Source organism: Uranotaenia lowii, chromosome 2, assembly GCF_029784155.1.
Source record: "Uranotaenia lowii strain MFRU-FL chromosome 2, ASM2978415v1, whole genome shotgun sequence".
NCBI lineage: Eukaryota > Metazoa > Arthropoda > Insecta > Diptera > Culicidae > Uranotaenia > Uranotaenia lowii.
The window spans coordinates 21136479-21157483 of NC_073692.1; the positions used below are offsets into that span (position 1 = coordinate 21136479).

The 21005-nt window shown below is 39.1% G+C and overlaps 2 protein-coding genes across 14 annotated transcripts in view; both read right to left on the reverse strand.

Moving 5' to 3' along the window:
• LOC129746877 (potassium voltage-gated channel protein Shaw) overlaps positions 1-21005 on the reverse strand; it is a 470858-nt gene that overhangs the window by 239077 nt on the left and 210776 nt on the right. The gene's annotated exons all lie outside the window — the stretch shown is intronic.
• LOC129746878 (potassium voltage-gated channel protein Shaw-like) overlaps positions 1-21005 on the reverse strand; it is a 423808-nt gene that overhangs the window by 23064 nt on the left and 379739 nt on the right. Inside the window, exons 7-8 of one of the 2 annotated variants that reach the window (XR_008737394.1) lie at positions 20760-20906; positions 19658-20444 (exon numbers count right to left, since the gene is read on the reverse strand). Coding sequence is in view for 1 of the 2 variants with exons in the window: in XM_055740795.1 (XP_055596770.1) it covers positions 20760-20906 (147 nt within the window). In the remaining variant the exon portion in view is untranslated. The remainder of the gene's footprint in view (positions 1-19657; positions 20445-20759; positions 20907-21005) is intronic. The other variant, XM_055740795.1, reaches the window with a different exon arrangement.

The following is a 21005-nucleotide window of genomic DNA, read 5'->3' on the forward strand; positions in this document are numbered from 1 at the left end:
GCCTTTCTCATCGTTGTTGTGATGTCACATAAAAACTTAATACGGCTCTTGGCACTACCTTTATTCAATATTCCTTGGTTTGGTTCTAACAAATAATAAATGTAATCGATGTTGTTATACCTTTTTTGATAAATGACACAAATATAATAATTTTTAAGATGTTGGGATCATTTTTGCCGAAAAAAAATTCTGTGATCTTGACAAAAAAATTCTCGAATTCTGTGATTGAAACCTTGAACTCAGTGACGGTTTTCGGTGACGCTATTTTTATGAAGTGCAACTGGCGCAGTCAACCGTATTTTTCCCTAGCTACTCGGGGGATTCAACAACGATCAAAATTCTTAAATCAATAATTATACGAGGAAGAAGGAGGAGAGTGCGGAGAAGGGTGCAAGCACAAATCCGTTCGGCGGTAGGAGCCTATGGCGATCTTCAGCTCGGTAGCTTGCTGTCCAACTGGTAGAAACTCCAGAAGGCTCTATAGCGGAAAAAGGAAGAGAGCGTGTCAACTCTCGAGAGAAAGCAATGAAGAAAACGATGACAGAAATGAAGGCTTTGGCTAGCTTGGTTTTGAGCAAGCAAAACATTCATAACGAGGTCATGGACAAGCTTGTAAAGGCAATGGCTCTTTTTACAGAGGCAAACAAAGCTGTCCTTGAGGTGGTATGAGCGCTGAATGGCAGCGCTACTAGTAGAGGAACAGAAGCGGAGAAACCCTCTAAGGCGAATTTCGCCCGTAACGGATCGATGCCTTCGTTCAAACGGTGAGGAATGAGCTCATTACTCCGAGAAGCACTAAGAGTGTAAAAAGGAAACAAGGGTCGCCAGGTGACCCTTTCAATTGAAAGACAAGGACGACAAACCTAACAAGGGAGCGCACTGTCTGCCATTTAGTGACGCGTAAACACCGTAAGGATAGAGCTACGAAAATCAACCCAAAGCTGCTTAAGGGAAAAAGTGAAGCTATCGTAGTTAAGGCTCCAGAGGATACGTACGCGGACGGTGAGCTTCGTCAGATGCGAACCGACGACAAGCTTGCTGGACTACGTGAAAACATGAGCAACAAAGAGTGCATCCTTCAAGGTGCTAACGGTGGAAGTTCTAGGCGAGAAGGCGAAGGTGCGTGCGCTATGTCCCGAAGTAACCATCCGAATCGAAAACCTCGACGAAATTACGACAGAAGATGAAGTCAGGACAGTGAAAATCAGGTCTCGATCCGATTGAGACAGGGTCCTCCCAAATACGGAACACAGGTTGCGATTGTGAGACTTCTAGTGGTAGCAGCCAACGCAGCACTCGAATGCAGGGGGTCAAAGGTGGGATGGTAAGATTGTGAGATAACCATCTCCCAGCAACCAGAGGTATGCTATCGATGATTGGAGTACGGCCATAAGTCGTTTGACTGCAAGGGAGTTAACAGACGAGGATTATGCTGGGGGTGCGGAGAATCCGGTCACATAGCGGCTAGCTGCAGTAAGTCGGCGAAGTGTCGTATTTGCACCGGTGACCATGTAAATGGCAACCCAAGGTGCCCTGCCTACCAAAAGGCGCTAGCAGCGATACCAAGGGTTTGGAAGTAACACAAACAAACCTCATCCACTGTCACGAAGCACAGCAGCTTTAGCGACAAATGGCGGTGGAAGAAAAGCTAGATATAGCGTTAGAAGCAGACCCATATTATAGGGTCCTGAATGGCACAAATTGGGTTACCGATAGTGTTCTGGAACGAACGGGTCACCATGAACCACCCTAAAAGACGAAATGACCCAGTAGCAACATGGCGATGCTGCGCGCATTAACGGCAGAGATGCGCGCCAAAATCATCGGCTTTTCCTCGGCCACGAAGAGGGTTTTCCGAAGGGTCCAGCCAAAGTCAACCCAAGGCTCGGCCTCTTTTCCCAACCAACCACCATCGGAGACAGATCATCACGGTAACAAGTCGGAGGCCCGAGCGGCCAAGTCAGAGGCCGCATGGCCATAGTCAGAGGCCCAGAGTTTGTGTCGTTATTGTAATTAGTTCTATGTCGTCTATACAGTCTACTAAAGAAGTTTGTAATGTTGTGTGAAAGAATGTGTACGGTATTTATTTGATTGAAGAAATATCTGATGCTATCGATCCTGCCATCAGGGGCGATCCTGAACAGATAGTGCCAATCCGGCCGCAAAAGGGGTGACAGGAAACTTTCACATACAAAAAGCGGTCACATCGAATGAGGAAGGCTTCGTGATAGCCAAAGTCAATGGGATCTTCTTCTGTAGCTGCTTCGCTCCACCGAGGTGGAACTTGGAGAAATTTAGCGCTACGATGGATAAGATAGTTGGGGTGCTCACTGGTCGAAGCCCGGTTATTATCGCGGGGGATTCCAATGCGTGGGCCCCCCGTGGACCGCTTACGAACGCCAGGGGACAGAGTCTAAATGAAGCACTTGCAAGGCTGAATGTCGACCTGGCGAACGTAGGTAATACTGAATCCATTCAAGATATCCCATTTGCTAGTCCCAGATGTAAAAGTAATTGGAGGGTGAGCGAGGACTACACTCATAGCGACCGCTTTGCGATCCGCTATCGTATGAGTAATAGTGCACAGTCAGTCCGAGGAGACGTAATGGCAGGTGAACGGCGGTGGAGGACATAACAATTTGACCGGATTGTCTTTGTCAAGGTATTGAAGTGGGAGCAAAACCTGTCTAACTTGTCGGCGGAAAACCTGACGACAGTACTCGCACATGCTTGTGACGCAGCATTGACGAGGAGAGCTAATCGAAAAAACCTACATCCACCAGTTTATTGGTGGACTGAGGAATTCGCGAATGTGTGTGCCAGCTGCCTTCGCGCTAGACGAGAACATGCTGCAGAGAACACGAACTCATGGCGTGATGCCTACAGGATAGTCATGGCAAAAAACAAATGCGGTAGCCTTTGTAGATCCTGAAATGTGCCCCAACAAACTGAGAGAAACAACCAGAAGCTGTTCCCTCAACATAATATCAATAGCTGGCTGCAAGTCCCGTACGATTGGGATACGAGCGAGGAGGAGTTAATATCGTTGGAAGAACTGCGCGACATCGCAAAATCCCTTCAGCTGGAAAAGGCTCCGGGTCCAGGTGGTATCCCGAACATTGCAGCCATTAGGGGAGTCCGAGTAGAGTGCGTTCGACCCCACGGTTTGAAGCTACAAAGATAAGGCAACATCTTCTGCGTAGCGGATGCCATGGGTGCGCCGCGTTCGTGCGTAGGATGCTCCACCTTCGGGGAGTATCCGAGTTGGGGGGTTTTCAACGACAGAAGCTGCGGGGATAAGACTATACCTTCTTCGCAGTGGAAATCCTTGAGAAAGGGTTATTCCACAATCGGGGAATACCCAAGGGTAGAGTTGCTTTCGACGTCGGGTGAGCCATTCGAGTCGGAGTAGGATGACGTCTTCGTCGGGAATCATCCGAGTCGTTGCGTTAAGTCCGACAGGCGTGAGAGGCGCGAGTCTAGGATAAGCTGCTCTCGATCTGGCACACGACGGGCAAGGTGGCGGACCTCGAATCCTGGAGATAACAGCTCGGGCTTCGAATCGTAAGTGGAGAGGTCAGGCCTCGAACCTCCAGGCGGAGAGGTTTGTGTGGTCAACCCCGAGTCTTTATGATAGGGGGTCGGGTTTCGAGTCGTAAGAGGAGGGACCAGGCTCTGTATCAATAAGAGGAGGGGTACAAAAGGCCACCGGCCACCTCGAGTCGTTACGAGGAGAGATCCGGCCTTGAATCGTGTCGAGTAAACCTCGAGTCGATGCGAGGAGGGGTCGGATCTCAAGTCGTTAAAGGAGAGATCAGGCCTCAAGTCGCGAAGAGGAGAGGTTTGTGTGGAAATCTTGAAATCTTGAGTCATTGCGAGGAGGTGTCGGTTCTCAAGCCGTTAGAGGAGAGTTCAGGCGTCGAGTCGCAAGGATGAGAGGTTTTGCTTAAAGTGGTACGCAATTCCTGACTGTTCATGGATGCTTCATGAAGTAGCACCACAGGTTCGGACATGTGGCCTCGCCGGTTTGCCTGACATGCGGTGACGTGGACGAGACACCCGAACACGTGGTATTCTATTTTCCAAGATTTGAAAAGGATCATGCCAACGAATTCGCCGCCTGCGGACCAGACACAACAGCAGACAACATGTTGAAGAAGATGCGTGATGACATGGCAGGCAGTCAGCGATGGGCTCGCCGGGATAATGACTGTTTTGCAAAGGAGTTGGACACTGACGCAAATTACGATCGACGTAGGATAACGTATCTTCACTTAACTAAATAAGCTTAATGAGTCCGTATGAGTAATCAACTATTTACGCTAAACAATCAGCGTACCCGATCGGACCACCTCGTGAAGATGATCCCGGGTGGTCAGGATGATATTAAATTTAAATATAATCTTCTAAACGAGTGTCTGCGTTGCCCAAAAACCAGCAATCAATCTGACAAACTTGGATTTTTGTTGTTTTGGAGAGACTGTTTTGCCCTTAAAAGAATAACGGTGAGCCGTTGTAATTCTATCTGACAATAAAAATAATAGTACTCATTTTTCCTCATATTCCAGTGACGAAGCAACAAAAACATGTGAGTTTCTTGAAAAAGGAACATTTTTGTAATTGAAACTTTTTTTTATTATTTTTTCAGATAAAGGAAGACTAGGCGCAATGCGGCCACTCCCAGATGTTTAAATATAAAATTTAAATAAATGTCACTTTAGAAAAACGAGCAACCCCAATTTCTAATATTCTAACATTATTTTAAAATTTTGAATTTCAAATTGAGATTAAAATATTAAATCTGAAGCATCCCAATGTATTTGATCAAAATTGTTGATTTTCCAGCAATTCAGATTGATGATCGCTTCCAGAAATTGATATTGCTGGAAACTTTACTGAAACTCGTTTGGCGAAAACCAGCAAAATTTGTCTGGTGCCTAGCAAAACGAAATTCGGTGTGTATCTTTCAATTAAAATCATGGCTAAAAACATTAGATCGTACTCTATTCATTTTCATTTTTAAAGTTTTAAATATTAAAATAAACTTTAAATTCACTTGTTGTGTTGAACATTCAAGTCTTACGCCTATGGCTCCGAAAGAGCGCCTTCACACCGCTCCATCATGTCTCCTCCAAGTAGCGTTGATTGTCCCAGTATTCTCACAGAAAAGGCACCCAGAAGCTGGCAACTATCGCTCATGTTGATTGATTGAGAACAGGCCATAAATAAGCCCTGGCTGCCGTCAACAGAACTATCAATGGAAGAGTATCCTATACAGTGGGTATATGCGCCAACTTCTTGCCGATGCTTTCATCAACCGATGAAGGAACGGAGAGAATGATGAAAATTTTCCGTAGATTTTCGGAAAACTTTCGATGACTAACATTCGGTTAGCACCCAAAGCCAACAGCAGACGATCGTCCAACGCCATGCTGTACCTCGAATCTCGATTGATGATTTGATGAGCAATGACGTGACATTTTGTGGTTCGTTGATTTGGGTTGTTAGCTCGCCCGATTTTGGCCGTTTCGAATTCGAAGATTTCGGCCAAGTGATGGAAACTTGGGATCAATACGAACGATGATTAATTGACACTAATTAAGATGCCACTTGCTGGAAGCACGTTTTGAGAAGTTTAATGTTGCTCCTTGAATTTCTAGAATATTAATTTTTTTCCAAAATTGGAAAAAAAAACTCCATGAAAGTAATACACCGATGGCATGCAAGACATATAACGAGCTAGGTTTGCTCATGATAAAGAGGTTCTTAAGATCAGGAATAACTCCCGAATACTTATCGTTTTTTCAACAAAGTTTCCCAAATAACAGTATAGTCTTTACTACATCGCTTCATAAAAAGATACATACAACACAAGCCCAGGTTCATATCCAATTAAATGTTTACAGTCGGGGAGCAAAATACTTTGGACCATCAAATCACAGTAAAATTCTTTACGTTTTGTCGTTAAGTTTCTTATCGACAGGGACAAATCCCGCAGCATCAGCAACAGACAAAACAGGGAAAACCATAAGGTGGGTAAGTAGTCAGTTGATACAAACCGAAATTCCCGACAATCCCGGGTTGGTTAAAAAGTAAGCAAAAGAGTACTTGCCAACATTGATTTTATCAACGGGCATAGGGGAGTCTGGGGCTGGTTAGTTAAACTTTACGGTAAAAATTTTATTACTGTTACCAGCCAATTTTTAAGGTTGGCGCAATTATTCAATCTAAAAATATAAACTCAGAATGACAAACGTACTAAAAATTGCCCCTTCATCCCTTCTGGACCATCAGAAAAGGGAGCAGTAAGAATCATCAAAGGAACGTCGTTGGTCGTTAGGACTTTGTGCGTGCGAGTATTTTGCTGGAGGGCAATCACCATAAAATGTGGAAAAAATGTTCCTTTTCCCGTTCCTGCCGTTTGGGGAATTGAAACTGAACGCAGATCAACTCCACGCACTCTCTGCACGGCACAGACAGACCCGCACTTTGATTGTAAACTGTCAGAAACAGCTGCAGAGTTGGACCATTTTTATCTGGGAAAAGAAACAAAGTCGGAATGGTTGCTGAAGTAAGTTAAGAGCTGCGTCGAATGTTCAATGTCAGCCATTTGAATTATAAAAGTACCAAAATTTATGTTCTATTCTAAATTTCATGATTTGAAGTAATTATGGAAAAGCCTTCATAAATCTCCTAGAATGTGGTAATCTAATAACGTTTCCATAAAAAGTCCAAACTTCTTAGTGTAACAGATCATTAGAAGATACCAATTCAAATGATTATCAACATTTTATTTACAAGAAAAAAAAACCATTATACAAATAATTGCAAAATATTGAAGATATTGTGAATAGAGTGTCCTACCCGGGATTTCCCGGGAATTAGAAAAATTCGGGATTTCCCGAATCCCGGGAAACGCTTAAAAAATCCCGGGAATTCCCGAAGCCAGTTAAATGTTCTAAATAACTACAAATTTACACAATCTAAATTGGAAAAATGAATCATATTAAGCAAGGAAAATGATAGTTCTACCACTATGCTAACTGGACACTTGATTTTTTTGTTGGATATTTTTTCCAACAGTACGCAATATCGATTCAAGAGTGCAATTTGAAGAAATGCTATCCCAGTTAGAAAGTGCCACCCAACTCTAATAAAAGGCAATTTCTACGATAACAGGTTCATTTTTCCTTCGGTTTTGCAAACCTACAAAATTTGACAAAAAAATAGCCAGAAAATTTTTTACGCATTGCAAAATTTTGAAATATTTTTCAATTCTAGGTACTGCTTTAAATTTAACAATACCATATTGATAAGAGTTGTTAAGTCATTTTCAATTTTTCCCGGGAAAAGGATCGTCAGATTTCCCGATTCCCGGGAACGCTATAACGGTCGGGAAATGGACACTCTAATTGTGAAACAATCTATTTTATTACATTTTTTGAACATTTTTATGGGATGGACGACTCTAAGATAAAGTTGCCAGAATTTTTTCAGCCCGTATCCGGGCCGGACAAATTTGAGCATTTTTATATAAAAACTTGGCAAAATCTGGGCATTTGATCGATTTTTTCGATTTTGAATACCAAAAATCTGGGCATTATCAGGGCTATTCTATCAAAACCCAGAAATTATCGAACAAAAATCAAGATAAAAAAACAAATTTCTATCAAAACTGATCGAATGATTTTCAGTCGGATTTAGCACTTCCAAAAAACCCTTTATGACTATTTTTATTCAACTTGCTTAAACAATTTCGTTAAACAGGCAAAAATAAAAAAAAATTACAGCACATTTTTTTGTTCTATTTGCTAAATAAAAAGAATAGATTAGGGAAAATCTGGTCATTTTTCAATAAATGTTCCCAAATATTGTATTGAGTATCCGGGCAATCCCGGATAAACCCAGGCAATCTGGCAACCTTACTTTAAGATGTCCTTAAAACTCCTTTCAGATTGTACATATAGCTTGAAACAAAGATAACTGTACTAGTCAAAACGGAAAACTTGACAATTCATTTGTTGGATGATATTTACATTAAAAAAAAAACAATTTAGGAATGTCATAATGTAGTTTCTTTTCCTTGCAATTTTCGTTCAAAAACTATGACAAAATGTGCTATGCATAGTAATATCGAATGTGATGTTTTAAATTTTATGTCAGGCTCAAAAGGACCCCGAAATGATCGCTGTGCTCCTTTTGAAGTTTTGATTTTAATACATAGATGTCCAAATGACAATCTAAGTTATTTCCGTTTATCGAGAAAATAAATATTATTTTATCTTACCATTCCGTCTGGTTTTAATGTGACCTTTTCGCAGAAATTTTAGCATTATTATCGCTACTATTCTCATTCGTTTGACATTTTTACCATTATAATTATCTGATTTTTTTTAAAATAAATTGAACATATTATTGTAGAACTGTGCTTCCTGAAATTTATTTTTACAGAAAACATTTAGTTCAAATTTGATTATAATAAGGAAGTGGACAGAAGAAAATAATTAATCAAACATGGAGGTACTACCTCAAATATGTATGGGAAATTTGAATTTGAAACCTGTGATATGTTATGCGCTGCAGTCTAAAATTTATAACATGTCTAGTTCAAGATCTCATATCAAATATAGGCCGGATCTGATCCCGGGAGGAGTTCGGAAATAATATTCTATGCCTACGATTTGGAGCTATATCGCACCATCACAGACTGTGAAGACTGTGTTTCACTCCAACAAGACCTCGATAAATTTATAAATTGGTGCCGAGATGGAGATGAATGTTGAAAAATGTAAAATCTTTCTTTCTCGAGGAGCAGAACAGAAATAACGCATAGTTGTTTACCTAGCGGGTGATTCTGTACTTGAGAAGGTTGAATCTATAAGGGACCTTGGCGTGATTCTGGACAAATCGCTCACGTGTAAGGGGGGAAATATGAGTAGCGGTTCGAAAACATCGATTTTTTTTGCAGTTTCTTGAAGCTTAAGGTCTCAAAAATATGTTGGTCTAGGATTCAAGTCCTATATCTTAGAAAATAACGAAGTTATGGCAAAAAGAATGAATCAACTTCAGAGCGCGCCGTAGCTGAGCTTCCGGCTCAGCCGAAGCAGGAACGGAGAGTGACCCTTCAACGAAAACATGTTCAGACCAGTTATGTTTTCGGAGATTAAGCATCACAAAACCCTTATTCTTTTCCAAAAATTGGACGCGTTTCATCAGTAGATAGTCGTTTGTGCAGCTGCGCAGTAGTGAGTTTTTGGTCAATATAAAATTTGGACAAAAATTAATGCCAAAGCTAAAGTTTTAAGGACCTCCGTGATTGTAGTTCTTTTCGTAAAACTCGAATGAAAATGAAGACTATTATACAAAATCAATTTCAAGCTGAGAAAGTAGTACTTTCCGACGAGGGTGTCAGTTCCAGTGTCAGGACGTCGCGATTTTTTTGCTTGGTTTTTTTAGAGCTGAATTTTGTGTATTGATTATTTGTGAAAATTTTGAATCTTTTTCAAAAAAGTTGACCTTGGGACGCCCTTCAACCGACCATCAACTTTGAACTGCAACGAAGTCGTGTTTGATACGAGGATAGACGGAGTAAATCAGGCAGATAAGTACAATTTTCTTATACAAAACATTAATCAGAAGCGACCAGGCGTTCATCACAATCAGCACGCGTTTTGTAGTCGTTCCGTAAAATTTGAAGTATTTAATGTGTGGTTCAGATTTGTATTTTTGCGAAAAATGGTGTTTTTTCTACAATAATTTCACTTTTGAACCAAGGAAAGTCAAGTGGAAAAAGCAATTATGTGTGAAAATGTGATAATTTTGTGAAAATTCAAGAGAGCAGATCTGAGGGGCTCTCCCTACGCCTTCCGGACTAAACCAGAACTATAAAACCCGAGCGTCGATCTGGGAAAAGAAGCTCCTGATTATTTTCAAGATGAGTATTTCGTTTCATTATTTTCATTTATTTTTCAACGTCGACCCTATGTAAATATTAATATCAAGAGTCAGAGATATTTAGTCAAAGTAAAATTTTAGTAAATTTGGTCCTGAATTTTTGACATTATTTAGTTGTAGTCAAAGCATGCAATGACATGTTTTAACTTGTGTTCAAGTTTTGCTGCAAGAAAGCTACGTTATCTTTATATTTTCTGAGAAAGCCTTCATTTTGGCGTTTATTTGTAGTAGATACAGCAGAAAGTTAGAATCCTGGTTTTTTATAAGTATCAAGTCATTTAGCTTATTTCGATGAGTAAAGCGTGGAGAAAGAACGAATAGTTGAATAAACGTATGAATTTTGTTAGGTTAGGGAGTGTTAGGCAACACTGTTTCGTGATTGGATCGGGTTTTTTGCCGTAAAAATTATTTAAAATTGTATGAAATGTGCGTGTCTAAATATTTACAAATTGAATGTTTTTATGAAATAGGTTCATGTGCAGCAAATGAGCAAATTCGAAAGAGTAGGAGTGAATACTATGCGCTAATGGTTTTATGATAACTCGTTTACATTGTTGAAGTTTTGAAAAGTTTCACATCAATCAAAGTCAGAAGTGACGCTGATGTCAAAGATAAGTATTTTGTGAAACTTTTGATTAAAATTTTTTTTTGTCTAACAACATTATTTCAATCGTAATTTGGAAAGTTCTGAGGATCATTTTAAACTTTCATGGTACATTGTAGAAAATAGAACGAAATATTAGGGCTCGTATCCAAATTTAACTTTTTAACTGCATGAAAGTTTTTTTTTTTATGTTTCGTTTTGATGAGACTACTACCATCTAGCTGTTGGACAAACGGGTGGAGCCTGGTTCGACAATATGAGTGTTTGGACATAATAAATTGCTTTGTGTTCCAACCGTTACTAAAAATTTTCTGATCATTAACCCCTCATACTATCCATAGAGTAGTCGGAAAGATACGAAGGCAAAATAGCTGATCTACAGAAACCCAAATGTAATATTCTATATTCTAATTATTATTGCGGTGAGTATAATGTTGGTAAGTATCGTAATTTCCAAATTCCTTAACAGCATTTAATGTATCAATATTCCATATATACTTTCCCAAATGACATAAATTCATATTTGGTCTTTCCATATTCAAAATATTATATGAAGCGTTTGGTAGGGATCTCCACGCTTCATTCCGCCCCTGTATCCTGTATCTTTCGCGGTTTTCATCACATGGTTGGCCTGGCCGTAGTAATATCTGCAATGCATAGGAATATGTAACAGGTAATACGCTGAAAAGAAAAATGATAGACGCAAGTCTTCCATTTTCCAGGATGCCTACATGTTTTGGCCATGTTGATGTAAGAAGAAGAAGAAGAAGAAAAGTGTCAGTTCCAGTGTCAAAAAATTGAAGTCTAATCATGAGTCATCAGCACTAGAAGATCCGGACATCGGGTATCGCATCTTTAATTTTCTGACAGTGTTTTCCGCTATCACGGAAACTGTAAAATGCAAAAAGTGTGATGGAGATGTACAATCCACAACAGAAAGCACTCGAGGGCTTGGCTTTAAATTAATAGTTACATGTGGATCTTGTAACCCTACGTTTATCCCATCGTGTCTTTTCATCCACAATGCATATGATATCAACACTAGATTCTGTTTCGTTATGCGTACATTGGGCATTAGTTTAGCAGGAGCTGCAAAATTCTGCTTGATGGACTTGCCCTACCCAATTCGTCAACCAACATTCGACGTAATAACTGAAAACATCCACAAGGCCGCGTCAACTGTCGCTGATCTAGTGTTGAAGCAAGCCGTGGCTAAAGAGCGGCAAGAGATAGTGAAAGAAAATCCAGGTGATGATCCAACAAAACTGAGCGTGTCGGGAGTGGCCAACCACTCCGGATCCGTCGAAAAAATGGAGGTGGACTCCATGAAGGAGATGTTCGCTAGATCTGTTTAGAAGCATGGCGTGATGTATACGAATTACATAGGAGACGGCGATTCGAAAACATATAAGGGCAATGAGGTGGAGATTGTGCCTAGGTCACGTACAGAAAAGGATGGGGTCCCGTTTTTTTTTATTGTCAAAATAGTGACGAAGTTTGAGGAAAAAAAAAGCTTTTTATGTTCAAACGATCGCCATTTTGTCCTACGTCAAGGACTCGGCACATGTTTTTACTGTAAAACTAACGCGGATTCACTCATTTGAAATTGAGTCATTTCAGATGAAAACTGCCGCCGTAATCGCGGGCACCGCAAACCATGTTTTGCCAGCAGAGCTCCACGGAAACCGTCATAGCGTCGCCATTCCTAAACTGATTTCAATGGTAAACAGTGAAAGAGATACACAAAATGTTGTAGTATAGGATGAATAAAACGTTGATTCGATAAACACAATAGTTGATTTTGAATAAGCCCCTGAAAATTACCTATTTTTTGGCCTCTACTCATATTCCCCCCCTTAAGGATCACCTAGCTTTGACCGTGGCTAAAGCTAAAAATGGCTAGGATTCATAGCCACACATAAGGATTCAGCGATACCACCACTCTAAAAGTACTTTACTGTTCACTGGTCCGTTCTGTTTTAGAGTATAATATCCAAATTTGGGCACCTTCATCCATAGGCGGTATGAAGCTGCTAAAATCTGCCCAAGTCCTGCGATATGCACTTCCGAACTGACCCTTGGAACGAACCTCAACGGCTTTTCCCTTACGACAATCGATGTGGAATAATTAAAATGTAACCAATATTATACTTCTCCGGTGTATATTCATCTTTGATATTCTATCTGGAAACATCGACTGTACCAACCTGACTGTAATGATACCATTCCATGTCCCTTCTCTTCCTATGCAAATACGAACTATTGAGGATGATGAACTTTGGCGAAATAGATTTTATAACCCCTTCGATATTTCTTGTAGGCTTTTAAACAAATTTTATTCATGTTTCGGCTATATTATAAATAAGGATAGTTTTAAGCGTTGATTAAGAGAAAATCAGTCTGTAAGATATTGAGTTATTGTAAACCGTGAACAATAAAATAAATAAAATACCAAGTGTTAGAGTAAAGCACATGCTTGGAAACTTCGGTTAAAGATTATCAGGTAATTCAATGGTTATATCAGCACTTTAAACTATGAATATGATTATGCCTATGATACATACACAGCCAGATGTTATCAGCATCCCGCCAGACTAACACAGACATGACTCTCCATAGAAAATTCTTTCCAATTTTTCGCAAAATTTCACTTAAGTGATTACCCTCCCATCTGGTATCGATATTGCCCCTAGCGATTGAAAACTTCAAAAATTGTCGAAGTAGCCATGGAAATATTGATCAGTCATAAAATAAACAAACAAAAACTCGAGGAGGAAAAACCTGAAAATCGTTCGATATTTGAAACTTAATCGTGTCCGTCACCGATATTGCCAGTGATCTCATTCCGTAAAAACAGAACATCCCTGGAATTCCAAAATTGTAAATAATTTACAATTCCACTGCTCGAATTTTTTTTTGCAGGTGGATGGCTCTAGTTGGAGCAGATGGTATTCTTGACGAGACGCCTGGATGCGACGAAAGAAGCGCGGTAGCACTCACCCACGAATGGGCGGTTCTATCCCTCCCTGCTGGGATGGGCTTTCAACTCAGCGCGCATCTGGAGCTTAGGTAAAGGTCGGCCTAAAATATCAAGCCTCGCGTATAGTCCGGTGTTATGCACACAATGCTGAACGGTCGATTTTATTAGGTTCACACTGAATTCCGGTTTCGACGATGAGCGGTTGAAACCAACTACGCGCAGCACGCGTATCGGAGGATTCGTGGATGTGCTGACCAAACTGCTTAGGCCCACGCGTGATGCCTCACGAACATAAGGCAGATCGATCGGTGCCGTTGGAGGCTGGAACACCAAAGCTGGTCAATCCAATACACAGGCTAGATCGGTGATACAGGTTTAGATTAATCAACATCTACCTCCAAAAGTTTAATAGATTTGTTAAAATTTTTAGAATTGTATTGATTTTTAATTTTTATCCTACACATATTCAATATCTATTAAACTGTAATTAGAATCAATTTCCTATCCTTAAAAAAAAAGAAATATTCTTATTTTATTGATATTGAAGCCTCCTTCTCCTTCTCCCTTTAGCATAGGGAGGATTTAAATACATTTTTCGTTACATTTCTAGTAGGTATAGGTGGCAAATGTAGCAATCATCGACGGCATTTAGTCAAATCGGATTGGAGACGATTGCGGAAGAATTGATTCAAGTGACTGACGGAAGTGGTTGAAATAAGTGAGCTGGAAGGAAATGTCTTTTGAGATAAACCTACTTATCCATCGGAAAAAATACCTTAAGCTAAACATCAACTTGTTGCACTACATTGCTTCAACACTCGTTGCCCCGATTGTTTTCGGCATGATGTTTGCCACACCAATACTCGTGAATATTCCTCGCGTTTAATTTCTTCGTTTAGACCCAATAAACAAAAACAATCATTCCATGGCAACTTGCATTTCACCGTTGAAAATTTGACTGAAATCAAATCGCCAGCTTCGATGATGTCAGTTTATTTTTAGCGATCGACGCGCCTCTGGTGCCGACATTGCCCATAACATTTGCGAAAAACTGAAAAAGAGTGTCCAGTCTGTATTAGCCTGTGGTAGAAGTACATTTACTTCTCATCACTCGGCCGGGTCCACTGTGCAGTATGAACATAGAGACAACTGGAACCATGGAAGGAAGAAACGTGGACAACCCTATCATACGTTTCCATGGTTATAAAATGTTTTAAATATTGACGTTTTCTAAGCACATTTGCTAAAATTTACTGTGCTCGTTGATGGTGACCCTTGAGAGTTCGTCCTTCTGTGAATGGAAATGAGGTTTTTCTGCATAAAAATCCAAAACATTGAATCAATGGGGCTTGTCGGCAAGCGCCTGCAAATATCGACCGCTTGAAGTGATTTTGAAGTTATGTTTAAAGAGAGAAAATTTTCTACGTTTTATTTAGATTTTGGTTTTTCGTTTTGATTTTACACATAGTAGCCATCGGAAAAATGCACGTTCAAAATTTTTCTGTAGAATCAAAATTGATTTATCTAACTGCGGATCTGAGATGCCAAACGGTATTACAAATAGTCAGCACACATTTTATTTAAACATTTTTCTTGATATTGCATTTTTCTTAATATTCAAAATCAAGCCGTCTGCCATTTAGGTCTCTTGCTTATAATTTACTCAAGCTCAATCACTTCCAAATCCCTTTGATCGAGAATAATCAATTTAGAAACTTTCTGTCTCAGTGCTACCTACCATGAATTTTTCGAAAAATAGCTGGACATCTGCCGTGAAGATTTCCCATAACAGTTTTAACAAAAAAGCAAATCTTATATTTAGATTTTTATTCTGTGTCAAGTCAGAAAATTTTACGAAAAATAAAAATTTATCTCAACAGGCAGCCCGACTGGCCCTAGAATATAACATCAAAACAAACAAAAAATACTCTCTCACCGACAGTTTTTCGCGATTCTAACAACTTTCACCACCTCGAGGCTAAGCTTGTTAGTGACAGGTGTGTTTTTTTTCTTGGCAGCAAAATTCAAGAAAGAGAAAATTAAGAGTATTTTTGGAACTTTATTCGGATCGAACGCCAAATTGGTGATCATAGAACCAGATCACTGTTTCCCGGAATAGCTCGAAAAATAGAAGCAGCTGAACAATTGGAACTAAATTGTCCTCCTTGATGATGGCTCAAAGGTTTGAACAGACGTCGGAATACGGAAAAAGCTAAGTACTTTCAATATTGTTATTGGTATACCGAGTACATAAAATCAAATTGCTTTTTGTTAAATAAGTTCAGTAGGTAATTGTTGAGGAACATTAAGATTATCCACATAGAATGGAATAAACATACAGTACATAAATATGGTTATTTACACGAATTTCATGAAATTGTGTTAAAAATGTACAGCTCTATTGAAAGCCTATTATTCTGATTAAGTTTTGTGAAAAATCAGAGATTTCCATGTCGTTCAATGTCAGATTCTCGGTCAAGGCGAGTTTTTTCAAACAATTTAATGCACTTGCTCCCAACTTTCTGGACAATGATAAATTTGGTTTGATCCTTAAACGAAAAGAATCGATAAATATTTGGATTTTTTTAATAACAGGGGTTTTATCATTCATACTCAAATTGATAGAGGTTTGTGTACAATTTTAAGGAAAGGGGTTTTTTAGTTTCTTTGAAAAGTATTGCCATTTATTTTGATTATGAAAAAACATACTTGAAAATCTAAATCATCTTAGATTTGATAAAGAAGTAGCTTTTGAGCAAATCATCATTTAATTTAAAGATAATTTTAAATGATGAAACACTATCAACACTACATTCAAACACAGAAGATCTGGAAAAATTGATGTAATTAATTGCATTCACTTGACAATCAAATATTGTACCAGGAAAAAGCAGTGTTAAAAAGATAGAAAAATTTCAAACTGTTAGGAAAATTTAAAAATGGTTTTCAAGATTCTTAACGTGAATTGTTGACATAATATCAACTGAGTTGAAAAAGACGAAGAAAACATTTCAAAAACACTGAAATTTTTTAAAATGAAAATATTGAATGAAAAAACTTGAGAATATGGAATTGTTTTCAAATGGACATTTCGAACGGTTGATCGCTTTAACTGTAAGGTAAATTTTTGTTTTGTTTTGATCAGAGAATATAATTTTTATACTTTCAAGGTTTTTATGATCGATTAAAGAAATTTGATGAGGCCATTCGAACAGACATTCTCAATAAGCTTGCAACTTTAATATATATTGGAAAAATAAATTCTGAATAAGGCTTCTGATCAGAACAGGGATTCAAGTTTACGTGTCTAACAGTCCGTTTGACCATTCCGCTTAGTTAACAATCAGATATCTTAAACCTTTTAAATTCTCAACGACTAATCAATAGTTTAAATGATGAACTAGGACATTCAGGAGATTAGGAGAATAGTTTTTAAGTGGCCACATCATTTACCAAAGTGATTTCCATGCCACAGCACCATTACCCCTTAACAATCAGCGTGAGATTTGTGGAGGGATGGCGTACAGCCGGTCTTCGCAAAACAAATCATCACATGTTCTGCACTTCCTTTCCTCTATTGACTACACGGACGTGGCCAGCGTCGTTATTGGTTCATTTAAAAAAAAGGAGATCCTCAAAGTTGTACAGTGAGATTGTATTACTTGTTCCCAGCAATCTTTCGTTCGGTTCATTGTGCAACGTTGATTATCTTGAGCCAATCACGGAGTGCAACCATTATGCCATTGGCCGCAGGTGGACCGTAGTTGATAGCAAGCTCAAGCTCAACATGTACATCTATATTTTTTTATTTGGTTAGAGCAAAAATAAAGAAAATATTTTGATAATGTTTATAATTTTCTTTTAAATTATGCTTAGAGGGGTTCATAAATTGATATCATGTAATGTTATATTTCAATATTTTTTATCAGTTTTTTTATATTAATTTTAAAGTTTGAATGAATTCGATCAGATTTGAATTTATTATTTTTTTAACTTTAACACAGTAAAAATACCTATAAAATCTTGTTCTATCAAAATAGGAAAACAGTAAGAAATAAAAAAAACAAAACTTTATAATAGTTCTGATTATTTGTTCAACTATATTAAACAACAGACCCATATTAGATAAGGTTTACAACCAAAACTATTGCACTAGTCAAAAGTGTCTCCTGATTATATCCTTATACCCAAACTCCAAACCAAAATTATTTTGCTAGGATGCAGAGGTAACCTCGGTCCTAAAGCACAAAATCATTCTTTCATCCCTTCTTTTTTCCAATCTATCTATTGACTGCTAGGACGTGGCCGGCGCCGTTATTGATGTTTAAAGAGAGAGCATCAGTTTTGGGCATTGTGAATGTGCTATCAGTCCCAGACACCATTCATTTGACCTTTGTACAAAATTGGTGGCCTCGGTCAATCACGGAGTAGCAACCATTGGCGATGTTGAACTTGTTCTACTTAGCCACGCCTGCGATAGTGGGATTTGAAATGCATAGCGTGTTATGAAGATTTCATTAAGGTAATTTATTTTTTATTGAGCGAGGTTTTGGAAAGAGGGAGAAAATACATGCATTATAAGTTGAGTTTTGTTGATAAAGCATTTCAAGTTCAACGACTTAAGGTGGATGTGAGCAGTCAATCAAGCTAAGCTAAGCTAGCTAAGCTATTCTAACAACTTTCACCACCTCGTTCGATACCGGCACCGGGTGCAAACGATCCGGAATATGTGTGGAAACATTTGGAAGTTTTTAAAAAGTGTGCCAGTTACGTTAAAATAATTTATAAAAGGTAGCTCTTAATTTTTCCATACAAATTTTTGTCCATAGGAACCATTTTGATAAGTGCCATCTTTTAATGGGAAATTGAACTAGTGATCAAAAAGACCTACCCCATCGAAAATTGTAACCGTACCATAACTGTATTGAACGTTTGATCAATCACATGTTTTGGATTTTTGGGCACCATCATCTCTGGTTATTGACCTTGGATATAGCACCTACTTCGTTACTTTATGAAACGAAAGGTTAAGCAAAAATATCAGCGTAGAACTCTGAAATTTCCAGAAAATCTGTCGCAGAGGCTTGAGGCCACCAAACTGTCTCCAATTTCTGTCAAATTAGAAGTATTGGCCAAGACAGTAGCGGAAATTGAAGAAGGAGAAGCAGTCGCCTAAATCGCCGATTATATAAAGTATTACTGGGAAAATCTTATCAATATAATAACTTTAAAAAAATGCGACGACCGATGGGAGTACTAGGAATAAAATATATTTATTTCTTACAAAAAACAATTTTTTTCCATATTTTTCCATAAATAATTATAAAATAACCATCATGTGTTTCTCAATAAGTTTTTCGATGTAACTAATGGTTTTCAAGAAACGTGCATTCATAACTGTCCCATTTCTAAATCAACTAAGCTTTGTAATGACTGGCTTCCCACAGACATTTGTGAGTTGCTTCATAAGCAGTTATGCACATTTAGCCGATTAAGCGCTTTTCAGGAATGAACGTTTCATAACGACATTATCATTAAGGAAACAACAGGATACAACTCACGAGAGAGTCAACTCGCCCTTTGTTCCTAGGCCTTTCAGAAAACTCCACGACGACGCGGGCACCTAACTGCAATAAAACGGTGGATTTCAAGCGTTTCAAAACAACAAACAGGCTGTTTTACCCGTTTTAGGTTTACCGAAAAAAAGTCTTTTCATTTTCGGATATGTTAGCCTTCCGACGAACTTGAGCAAAAGGATTAGCCACAACAATGAAACTCGGTGTGGTTTATCTCCTATGCTTTAGGAAAAAAATAGAGGGTTTCAAACCGGATATACTTCCGGCAAAATGCTACAAGGGTTAGGAAAAAAATGTGGAAAAATAACGATAGGAGAGTGTTAGAGAATAACTACCGCTACTCTACACAGTGAGTCCTAGCTGTCTACGAGAAGGCTCTACTTCCTACTTGGTAGTATTCAGTGTGTGTATGAGATATCGGAAGCTTTTTTCGGGGTTTTTTGTTTGCGTGTGTGCAATGTGTAAGTATGTTCAAAAAGGAGTAAGGCGCGGTATCAAAAGCGGAAATTTTTACGCCTCCAAGCATAAAGTGAGCTTATTTACCTGGTTGTTATTGTTGTTGTTGCTGCTGCTGTTGCTTCTGTTGTTATTGCTTGTGTTCGGTTTGGTCGGATGCTGCAGCTTCGCCTGAATGTAGGCAACTTCTAAGAAGCCTTTGGATCATCTCAAGGGAGGAAGAACTGACTGAGAAGCTGAGAAGGGTGCGTTCCATTTCGGATGTGGCTGGCGGGTTTCCTTTTGCCGTGCCTGACAGCATAACGTCTTTTTTATCTTACTCGGTGGGCTCACAGCAAAAAAAAAATGGATAGGTAAATCCTACGGTACCTTTTATTCGAACTGGAGGAGATCCTTCCTGATGATTGAGGGTTGTTTTTTTATTCGCCCTCTCTCTCTCTCTCGCTTATCTTGGGCATCTGGGTTTGCTTCTGGGGGGTCTTAAAGGTACGCCGGCAAAACGCGAGTTCTTCCAGTGATTTTTTTTGCTTTTTATTTTTCGGTTCGTTATTCTTGGGATCTGGTGAAGTATCACTTTCGCGAAATTGGCAATTCATGTAAGATTTTGTTTCGCTCGAAACGTCATCTGTTTTCAGCGGCTTATTTTTACGAAAACCGGAGGGAGGGGCGATCGATTTCCATCGAGAGAAGATGATGGGATTTTGAATCCAGATACCCCGAGATCTGCTCAAGTTTGGGTTTCATTTCATTGATAAGAAACGGCACGGTAAGATCTGCAGGCGGCATTCGACGATAGCAACGAATTCCAGAAACCAACTTTGTACATAGATTTTTGCACGCGAAGAAATAACCTAAAGGTTGTCGTCCCATCATGCTACGGGGATTTTTTTTTTGCAAGATTCAATTTCGTGATCCGAGCAGAAGTGTATTATGAAAGGGTTTTTTTTTGTCAATTGTCCGTGAAAGAAAAAGATATCAAGAAAGAAAGAAATGAGGGAAAAAGATAGAATAAAAGCAGCCACCTACATAGAAAAGATTTCTACAGAATTCCAAGCTTAAAGACGAATGTCTTACTTTACGGAAAGAGGATTCAAATTCAAGCTTTGGTAGAATCAACTGTAAAAAAAAACATCAACATCAACAATTCCCCAATCTCTTCCCACTATTCCTTCTAGAAGCAGGAACTTACCCATCTTTGGCAGGATGACATCTTTGGAGATGTTGCGGTTGGCGTTCATGCGCCTGATGGTTTGGTCCATGCTTCCGGTGCTCGGAGCGTTGGAAGAAGGAAGCTTGCCGGAACCGGTGTTGGCGCACTGCCCCGGACCGCCTTGGCCTGGTGTGGGGGAAATTGAAGAAAAAAATAGACGAGGAAAAACAGTAAAACAATTGCATCAAAAATTATGGGGGATAAAAAAAACAAACAGCTGCATTG